This window comes from Piliocolobus tephrosceles, chromosome 10 (assembly GCF_002776525.5).
Source record: "Piliocolobus tephrosceles isolate RC106 chromosome 10, ASM277652v3, whole genome shotgun sequence".
Taxonomy (NCBI): domain Eukaryota; kingdom Metazoa; phylum Chordata; class Mammalia; order Primates; family Cercopithecidae; genus Piliocolobus; species Piliocolobus tephrosceles.
Genome location: NC_045443.1, coordinates 27313197 through 27323660, shown reverse-complemented (window position 1 = coordinate 27323660; position 10464 = coordinate 27313197). Strand labels below are relative to the sequence as shown.

The 10464-nt window shown below is 39.4% G+C and overlaps 1 protein-coding gene and 1 long non-coding RNA gene across 2 annotated transcripts in view; both read right to left on the bottom strand.

The window, feature by feature from the left end:
• LOC111540612 overlaps positions 1-2656 on the bottom strand; it is a 28408-nt gene extending 25752 nt beyond the window's left edge. Inside the window, exon 1 of the long non-coding RNA XR_002731036.1 lies at positions 1567-2656. This is a non-coding gene — a long non-coding RNA (uncharacterized LOC111540612). The remainder of the gene's footprint in view (positions 1-1566) is intronic.
• Positions 2657-2989: 333 nt separating this feature from the next.
• Positions 2990-10227, bottom strand: MED21 (mediator complex subunit 21). The gene is made up of 4 exons (XM_023209027.1): positions 10134-10227; positions 6232-6346; positions 5309-5409; positions 2990-4468 (listed from the first exon to the last, which is right to left on the bottom strand). The coding sequence occupies exons 1-4, from the start codon at positions 10173-10175 to the stop codon at positions 4292-4294; spliced, it is 435 nt and encodes a 144-aa protein (XP_023064795.1). The 5' UTR covers positions 10176-10227; the 3' UTR covers positions 2990-4291.
• Positions 10228-10464: the final 237 nt, after the last annotated feature.

Here is a 10464-nt window from a genome sequence, read left to right as displayed (position 1 = left end):
AGCAACACATCTGAAGTAGAAGCCATGATCACAATGCATCAAGTCAACCCAAAGGGTCTTAGCTACCAAGTAATATTCATCTCCCCACCTCACTGGTTACCTTGCCCAGCCCCCAAGTTGAATTCAGGTGCCCCTTCTCCTTACTGGACCAGTTATGATAGTAATTTAGGCACCTGTATTAAGAAACCATGAAGCTTTTCGTTCCTTTCCCAAAGGCTTCCAGAAAATTTCAGCAGGAGTATAGAGTCTGTGGTCCTTCAAGAATAGAGAGAATATGGCTTAAACCTAAGGATTTTTCTCCTTTTAACAACTTAGATATGGGTAAAAGAAGAAAGAGGGACCAGGGAATGCAAGACACAACCATCGTTTTTGGTCCTCTCGAAGCTGGGTACCAGGCAGTAAGGTCATTGCCGGTAAATCCATTTTGGCTTTGAGAACCCTCTAATCCAATAGTCGTATCACGCAGTTTTCCAAGTGGGGCCAAGGGGTGTGTACGTCTTGGGTGACCTGGACTTAACTGGCACTACAATAACCTTGTTTAGCAATAATGGCTTCAGAGTGATGTGGTTAGTGAATTTTTTTTTATTCTCCTTTTTTCATTCTTTCACCTCCCTAACTCTTCCCATATTTTGTGTAAATGCCAATTCCTTGATCAAATTTCTTATTCCTGTAATGTTTGTAGGAGCATTTTTTTTCATGGCTACATTGCATTAAGTCTACCTCACATTGACACGTTTTGCTACCAGAAGTGGTAGGGGAGACACAGAATCTTAGGGATGGAAATCTGGAATTCGTTCTCTGATCTGACTGGATCAAAAGGCAATAATGTTTCCATTGCCAAGGTAATTGACAGTCTATGGTAAAAGTTACTTATCACTTGTAGTCACTTGGTTTAACTAACGCCTAGACACAGGATTTACTTATATTAAATCAAAGTGAAATGCCAGAATATCCTTCCTTGGTATACAGGGAATGGTATCAAGGAATGGTATCGAGGGGTGAAATGATACATAACTTATTCATTCACATCCTATCTTCTCTGGAAGGATCCAGAGAACACTCTCTTCATTAAGGCTTTAAAAAAAATCACTGGCAGGGGGTACTATTCTTGAAAAGCTCTAATGGCTATTATCACAGGTCAGGAGTGACAAAGGACACTCCCATTGAAATTGGCTTCGGGCCAGGGGCAGTGGCTCATGGCTGTAATCCCAGCACTCTGGGAGGCGGAGGCGGGTGGATTACCTGAGGTCGGGAGTTACAGACCAGCCTGATAAATATGGAGAAACCCTGTCTCTACTAAAAATACAAAATTAGCCAGGCGTGGTGGTGCATGCCTGTAATTCCAGCTATTCGGGAGGCTGAGGCAGGAGAATCGCTTGCACCCAGGAAGCGGAGGTTGCAGTGAGCCAAGATTGTGCCATTGCACTCTAGCCTGGGCAACAACAGTGAAACTCCATCTCAAAAAAAGAAATTGGCTCCTTAAATTCAATGGAGATGATGGGAGTTAGGATGTAGTTAAAGCACAAGCGGAAAGATTTAACATCCAGAAACAAAGAGTTTGGTTACCATATCCGGCAGCAGAGCAAAATGGTAATCGAAATGGTTTCACCCACAGAAATCTTTAGGGTTAACTGACAGTGGTGCCTAGAACTGAAATAGAGAAGCAGGATATTAAACTTTCATTAATTTACATATGAAAAAAGCAAACTGAAGGTGTAGTGAATAAATTTCTATCTTTAATTACAAGCCACAGCTTCTTATCCAGTTTTTAGATTTAAATCAGCTTAGATCATTGACATTTAATTATTGCTGTATTAATGAAATAAAATATAATTTAGGTTTACTATTGTTTTATTATGTTTCTTGTTCCTGGGTTACCTAAATCTTTTTTAGTATTCCACCTTAATATACTGATGCTTTTGAAAATAATCTGTGTAGGTTTTTAGGGGAAAATCTGTGTTGCTCTAGGGATGATACAAATACTTAATTTCTTACAGTCTACTGTCTAGTATCAGTATCTTGAGGTCAAGAGTTTGACATTAGCCTGGGCAACAGAGTGAGACCCCATCTCTAAAAAAAAAAAGAAAGAAAAAAAAAAATTAGCTGGACGTGGTAGTACATGCCTGTAGTCCCAGTTACTGAAGAGGCTGAAGTGGGTGAATCACCTGAACCTAGGTTGAAGCTGCAGTGAGTCATGATCACAGCACTGCACTTCAGCTTGGGTGACAGAGACTTCAACCTAAAAAAACAAAACTATGTATGCTCTACAGAGAATCACATAAAACTGTTAATTTTTTTCTTTTAATTAACAAATGTAATTTTTAAAAACTCAAGAGAAGTCTGTTATATTTACCCTATACATTGTGCCTTCTTTATTCTCGCCATTCTAGGTTTCCTTCTGCTATAATTTCCCTTCTAGAAAGAAGGGAAATCTTTTTAGAAGCTTTTTTATTTAGAATTTTTTTAGAAAAAAACTTCCCTTGACAATTCTTTTAGAGCAAGTTTACTAGTGATAAATCCTGTTAGTTCTCCTTCATTTGAAAAATGTCTTGACCTTTTCTTTTTATTTGTACCTTTTTGACTCCTTTTTTTTTAGAGACGGAGTCTTGCTGTGTCGCCTGGGCTGGAGTGCAGTGGCCAGATCTCAGCTGACTGCAAGCTCCGCTGCCTTCTGGGTTCACGCCATTCTCTTGCCTCAGCCTCCCAAGTAGCTGGGACTACAGGCGCCCACCACCTCGCCCGGCTAGTTTTTTTTGCATTTTTTAGTAGAGACGGAGTTTCACCATGTTAGCCAGGATGGTCTCGACCTCCTGACCTTGTGATCCGCCCGTCTCGGCCTCCCAAAGTGCTGGGATTACAGGCTTGAGCCACCACGCCCGGCCCTTTTTGACTCCTTTATAACACTTAGGTACTTTGAAAAAGTTTTCTGATCAAATCTTCTCTCCCCCCAAAACTATAATGAAGAGTACAGATTTATGCCAAATGTCTGTGATAGCAAAGTGTTTTTAATAAACATCAATGAAAATACACATAGTTAAAAGTTCAAAAAATTTCTATCGCTAGCCAATAAATTGCTGCAACTTTTACAGCTAATGCTGGTGTTCCTGAAATTTGAAACATAGTACTTTTCAAGAACTGTGGACAAGTTTGATTACGACAAAAATAACAGGCAGAGTGTTCTACTGTTTTTGTTTTCTCCTGAAACTTAAAACTCTGAATAGCAACAGACTGCAGCAAATGTAGCTCAGGATATTCTGAAAAATACAGCCCCAGGAGATGGCCAGTTAAAATGTGGACCACATTTCAATTCCACCTTTCCAGTGGAGATAATCAGTAGACTCAAAGAGATCCAAGGGTTGGATGAGTAACCATAGTTGAAAATGCTGACACAAAGTATTATTTGGCAATAATAAACTGAGGTGAAATGGTGCCAAGTAACTGATGTAGTGGAAGTTATGTTCTGGTCTGACTAGAATACAGCGATAAAAGTTGAGAGGTTAATAAGGATAAAAGACAGAACCTTCAGATAAATGAAGAGAATGAGAAAGAATTGATTCAAAAAACATACTTGTGATGACAAGCAAATTAAGGAGAAGGATGAAAAAAAGCAAGGTGAAAAGAAATAGGAAAAATAGTTCAGGATGTAGAAAAATTTTTTCACAACAGCAAGGAAATTCTCTTGACAGAGAAATTTCTTGGTAAAATAAACATGGAGATGAACTAGAACAGGTATGAGGTTATGGAAGAAGAAACATTTGCATAAATGTGACTTTCTTATCCAGCCACACTAACTCTATTTCTTAAAAGCAATACAATTTCTAAAACTTTCTTGTTCAAAGCTCAGATTTACACAATGCCACCTCTAAGAGGCAGAACACTAGCCTAAACTAAAATGTTCCTTATGTCTGTTCTTACTATCTTCTTCTCTGGCTTGAGAGATGTTTTGATTTGCAAAAGTACTGGCCAATACAACAAAATAAAGGCATAAACGAAGTCATAATAGAATTTTACATATGTTTCCTTATATTATGTTCATTAATGCATTACCCTGCCTTAGTAATTTCACTCAGTTAAAAAATGAGTATGATGGTTTAAAGCTGGTTCAGTCATGATTTTATAAGCTTATTTATCAAGAGTGAAAATAGAAGACTATTAAAAATAGCTAAAAAGGTAACGTATCATAGTGTTTAATGTTTCTGTAATTGTTGATAAGGCTTGTATCTAAGTCTGATGCAGAATTATTAATGGCACTCAAATAGTTTTTTTCTCAGCCACATAGTATCCACTGGTGCTAGGAATCTGGAAGAGACTGGCTATGGGTACCACTTCTTGTCTTCAGTTGTGACTGTGCAATATCAGCAAGTGCGCTTTGTATCTTTTCCAGAAGCATGTCTCCTCGATAAACAACATCCTCCAGACATGTAGCAGCTTCATGGTTTTCTTCTTCTAGCTTATATAAGCTAGCAGCCTTTGTAAAATACAAATTTTAAAATCTTTAGAGTTTAGAAGGAGAGAAGCTGTCGCAGATATACTTATTTTTAAATCTGGATGACTTTGCAATCATTGTGATATATTTTTCAGTAAAAAAATTCTAAAAACCAGATAACTTTTAAGAATTTTCCCCAGGTGAATTATTAAAAAGAAAGACTTTTCAATTAGAGATCTCTAGACATCTGTAAGTAACTCCCTTCCACACTACGTTTGGACACCATTATTCTACTCCACATCTAGAATGCCACCCTCCTCTCATTCTTCACTAGGAAAAGAGACAAAATTGAGGAAAATAAGAGGTTTTCTTATCAGGGAAAATTGAATATTATAACAAAATGTGCTATGATTTGAATGTGTCCCCTCCAAAATTCATACATTAAAATCTAATCCCCAATGTGATGGTATTAAGAGGGGGAGGGGCCTTTAGGAGGATATTAAGTCATGAAGGCAGAGCTCTCATAGATGGAATTAGTACCCTTAAAATATGGCTTGAAGTTGAAGAGGGAGCTCTTGCTCTTTTGCCCTTCTGCCTTCGGCCATGTGAGGAAACAGGAAGAAGATCCTCAACATGGTCCTAAACATGGTACCACGTTTAATAAAAATTCATTACTCATGCACAATGAGTAATAAATGCCTTGATCTTGGACTTCCCAGACTCCAGAACTGTGAGAAAATAAATTTTTGTTCTTTATAAATTACTGTCTCAGGTATGTTGTTATAGCAGCACAAATGGACACAGACAAAAGGTATTAAATCTACCTCCTTTAATTCAAAATTCTCTATTACTGGTAAAATTCTCAAAGGAATAGAGGCTTACCTGTAAAGCAGCTGTAGATTCTTCACTGGGTAAGGAATCTATCAAAACATCAATGTCTTTTGCTGTTCGTGCAATCAGTGCTGCAAAAAGCTGGGCATACTCTAGAGATAAAGACACTGCTAGATTAGGGTATTAGAAAACCTCAAGTTTTCAGAAACAAATTTTAAGTTCATGAAACCAGAAACTTCATATAGCTTTTTCTGTGCTAAGATTCTAATGATTCGGCCAGGCGTGGTGGCTCACACCTGTAATCCTGGAACTTTGGGAGGCCAAGGCGGGCAGATCACAAGGTCAGGAGTTTGAGACCAGCCTGACCAACATGGTGAAATCCCATCTCTACTAAAAATATAAAAATTAGCCAGGCGTGGTGGCATGTGCCTGTAATCCCAGCTACTCAGGAGGCTGAGGCAGGAGAATCCCTTGAACCTGGGAGGAGAAAGTTGCAGTGAGCCAAGACTGCATCACTGCACTCCAGCCCGGGTGACAGAGCGAAACTCCATCTCAAAAAAAAAAAAAAATAGATTCTAATGAGTCTAATGATTAAATATACACCAATCCTGTTATACATTTAGCTCAAATTGGGAATTAAGCATAATGTATGTCATTTCATTTATCATGACAATATAGTGGTCACTTGAATAAAGAAATTTATAAATGGGATGCCTTCCTTGTTAAGGTCCCTCACTCAGCTAAACTAATACAAATTCTCCTCTAAAGGAGTAACAATCTATTATCTGACATGAACCAGAATTATGAGATGTTAGGTGAATTGACTAAGTTTTTTACAACAAACAAAACTTGCAATATCCTCAAGTAACAATATTTTTAGAAACAAAATAAGCTGAATTTTTCAAGAAATCTAATTTTAAAGGATAACAAAAAAGTGAGAGTCAAAATAAGAGAAGCTAAGAAAATCTGTTTACCTTCTGTAGGGTTAGCAGGCTGGTCTTTGTTAATTGCTGTCTGAATATTACTGAAAGAGGCAGGAGGACCACATTGCTGCAATACTCCAATGGCATTACAAAATTGATCTGCAAGCTTAGGCCAGAGGAAACATGTCGAGATTAGAAAGGACTTATCAGTTTTAAGGACTTTATTGGTAACAGCAACAACAATAAGTTTCTGTAATGATAATCTCTGAACAAGGGAATAAAACAAAAGGAGTAATTGTTGATCAAATAAGCCAGTTATTATTAACGTTGATTACATGTTTTAATTCTGCAAAGAAACTAAGTTTGGTATCAATCTAGGTGAAGTTAAATTTGATATAAATCTAGTTGGAACAGTTGAAATACAAAACAATCTTTCTTTTCTTGTGATAGTAAAATGATGAGAACACTGGCCAATACTTATTGTAAGCCACAAGTAAAGACTTTTTGGGGACAGTGATGGAAAAGAGCAAATCTGACTTGTAAATATCTAAGTATGGCATCACGTTTAATAAAAATTTATTACTCATGCACAAAGTATATGATTCCTTTTCTGAGACTGGAGTAGTTATAAGTGTAAAAAAATAGTGGGGAAAAGGCTGCTCAGAAAAGCACCTTGAGTAATCGGAAATGTATCTGTTCAAGACTCAGTTTTTAAACTCTTGTACTCTAAAAGTACTCCGTAAGTACTTTTAAAGATGGAGAATATCAATTCCTTACCATCTCCAAATTAAATACACCTATCTTCCCCACCAATTTCTCTCACCTACTCTTGACCTCTCAAACCTCCTATTTCTAATAAGCATTTCCTTTGGGTTTCTCTGCTATTGTTTCAATGACAGAACTCAAAGGCAACTGTTTCCTCTGTTTAATATTTAATTTGTATTGAAAGTCTCCTAGTCAACCAGTCTAACTTCAGATTCTTACTTTCCTTTGATCTTCAAATTCTGCTAATACCACAAATCTTCCTCTTTTCCTTCTATCATTATTGTTGCTTAGTTCAACCAATTATCTCACACCAGAATTATTACAATAGCCTTCTTGTTGTTTGCCAGTTCACCAGGTTATTTATTTTACCCTGATAAAAACATTTGAGCTTACTCCACCACTGTCTTCAAGGTAAATCTCCAACTCAGGCTGTTTTGAAGCTTTCAATAATCTAAGTCAACTCTACTGACTCGTTTTCCACTACTCCTTCATATTTACCTAACTAGTCATAAAGTCACTTATGACTAAATGGCTTTGCCCAGGTTTTGCTAATAGTAATGGAGCAATAAGTGCTCAGACGCTATACAAACCTAGATCCTAGCTCTATTAACCCAGGTAGCATTTTTCATTTTTAAATTGGATACATTCTCCTATTATAGCATTGTTGTGAGGAAGACGAAACACACAAAATATTCAACACAGTGTCTATCTGTTCCATCCTTCAAAAACTTTTAAGATCCATTTAGTCAACAAAACTTTACGGAAAATAACTATGACAAGTACTACATTTAAACACTATAGAGACATAGTGAATGAGACATAGCTTCTGCACTCACAGTTTTCAGAGGGTAGAACAAATGTTAAAAGTTATACAAATCTGATTAGGATAAATGCTAAGAAGATTCCCCCTATTTCGGTTCACATCACTCCATATTCCAATTTACTTCAGAACCTGAAGCTGAAAATACTCAATTCATTATAACTCCCTAACCACATACTGTTTTTCCATCACTTAAATGTCTCCTGAGTATGACATTTTTTTAATCTCCTTAAGGAGTATCTTTTTGCAAACATGATAGTGCTTATACACAGTAGGCACTCATACTAGTTATCCTAAAGGCTTTTCTCCAAAATCCAATTATCAACATGCCTAACCTGGAGTTAAGGCCATATTCACTCTGTCCTTACTATCCTTCTAGTTACAAGACATGTATGAATATGCAAACCTTTCCCTAAAATAAAATTTCTATCCAGCAGCATCATTACAATTTGATTTTGTAAAACCTCAAAGGAGTAGTTCCCTGAGGAAGGCTGACGGGCAGCTCAGGCAAGTCCCTGCAGGGCAGAATTTATCTTGGTGAATTCAACATTTAGAGGCTGGTCCTCTCAGCCTTAAAAACTAATATTATTCACCCAGGGTAGATCAGTTTATCACAAGTAGATTCACACTCTTCAAGTGTACAAAGCCTGATGGATTAAGAAAAATGCCAAGTTATTAGCTTACAGTGAGGAAAAAAAACTGGCAAAAAAAACAGGTACTTAGGTTTTCCTCTCAGCATGTTTTCTCTCTAGCCCCTTATCTAGGACGTTAAATCACAATCAGATAATGAGAAACATAACTATCAATGGAAAACTATTTAACAGAAAACTATGTAACTGGTAATGGTAACAAGTACACCCATTGCCGCATGGGAATACCCACTGATGTCTTGGTCAACCGGATGCATATATTATGTCGGTCCCCTATGGTTATAACAAAGCTGAAAAATTCTTATTGTCTAGTGACATCATAGCGGTCCTAACGCTGTAGCGCAATGCGTCACTTAGTGCTTGTGGTGACGCTGCTGTAAAGCAACCTACCGCACTGCCAGTGTATGAAAGTATAGCACACACAATTAAGTACCGTCCATGATACTTGATAATGATACTAAATGACTTTGTTACTGGTTTATGTATTTACTGTTTTATCGTTATTTTACATTGTACTTCTACTTATTAAAAAAAAAAAGTTATCGCCGAAACCATGCATTTCTCAGAACATAACCCCTTCATTAAGGGCCCATGACCGTATGCGCATCCTCTGGCTTTGCTTCTACTTTCCACTCAGGCATAGCGTGGAGGAAAAATAACCAGAAGGAACAAAGTTGGGGAGCTACTTACAAGACTTGGCCTTTAATAGAGAGCAGAATTTGGGGGAGACGTTAAAAAAGACTTGTAAGCCGGGCACGGTGGCTCACACCTGTAATCAATCCCAGCACTCTGGGAGGCCGAGGCGGGAGAATCGCTTGAGGCCGGGAGTTCGAGACCAGCCTGGGCAACATGGTGAAACCCCGTCTCTACTAAAAATACAAATATCAGCCGGGCGTGGTGGACGGTGCCTGTAATCCCAGCTACTTGTTTGGCTGAGGCAGGAGAATCGCCCGAACCCGGGAGGCGGAGGGTGCCGTGAGCCGAGATCGCACCACTGTACTCCAGCCTGGGCGACAGACACTGTCTCCAAAGTAAAAAAAAAAGAAAGAAAGAAAAAAGAAAGACTCAAATAAACGGAAAGACATACGAGAATCAGAAGACTTCCTATCATAAAGATGTCCCCAAACTGATGCATTCTGAGGGGTGGCCAAGAGACAAGAGATGGAAGGAGACTCTGGGCCCACAGGAAGGAGCTAAGATGAAAGAAAATCTCTCACCTCAGCATCGCTCCGCACCAACCTGAAAGCGCTGGTGAAGGAATACTCTGGGCTGACATTTCATTACAAAAACCCAGTCATTCACAGCAAGAGATCTCCCTTGATGGATTCAAACGGATGAGGAAAGAAAAGAGCTCTTGCTTCTCCTCCCAACCCCCAAGAGATCCCGTAAGCACCGCTGACAAGAAAATAAAACTGTCCTCAGGGAATACGACAGGACCGCGCAGCCAACAAGTCTTGGCGGCCTCACCCGGACAAGAGCAATCTTCCCGGTCTCCTCAAGCGAAAGAGGCTGCTCCCTCCCGCACCCTCAAGCACCGCCCGGCAGCCGGCCTCAAACCTCCGAGTTCGCGGTGGCGCCTCCCGAGAGAGCGCTTTACGCCGAAGCCCTGTTTCTCAGTCCGCTTTCCACTTCCAAGTTTTTGCCTCTTGTGCCCCTTTTCTCCCTTGCTTTACCTCAGGAAAGAGAAAGACAGAGGCTAATCGAATGAAATTCCTCACCGAATTCACAGCGTCTTGAAGCTGCGTGAGCCGATCCGCCATGTTCCTCCTGCAGCAAACAGACGCCAAAACATCTGCTCTTCCACGACTGGGCAGCTCTGGTACGCGTCATGGCCAATCCCAGGGCTGCCTTCTTGGAAGGGGTGGGGTTGGAGAGAACTCCCCGCCCCGTCAGGAGTGGGTGGTACCGCCGAGGCGGCCTTAGAGCGGGCTACACCTGAGGAGAGGCTGCATCTTTTGAGTAACTGGGGAATGGTCTGGGGTCCATCGCTTTGAGGGGCTGAAATACTCTCTTTGAGGTTGTTAGGTGTTAAAGGCTTCAGAGATTGTT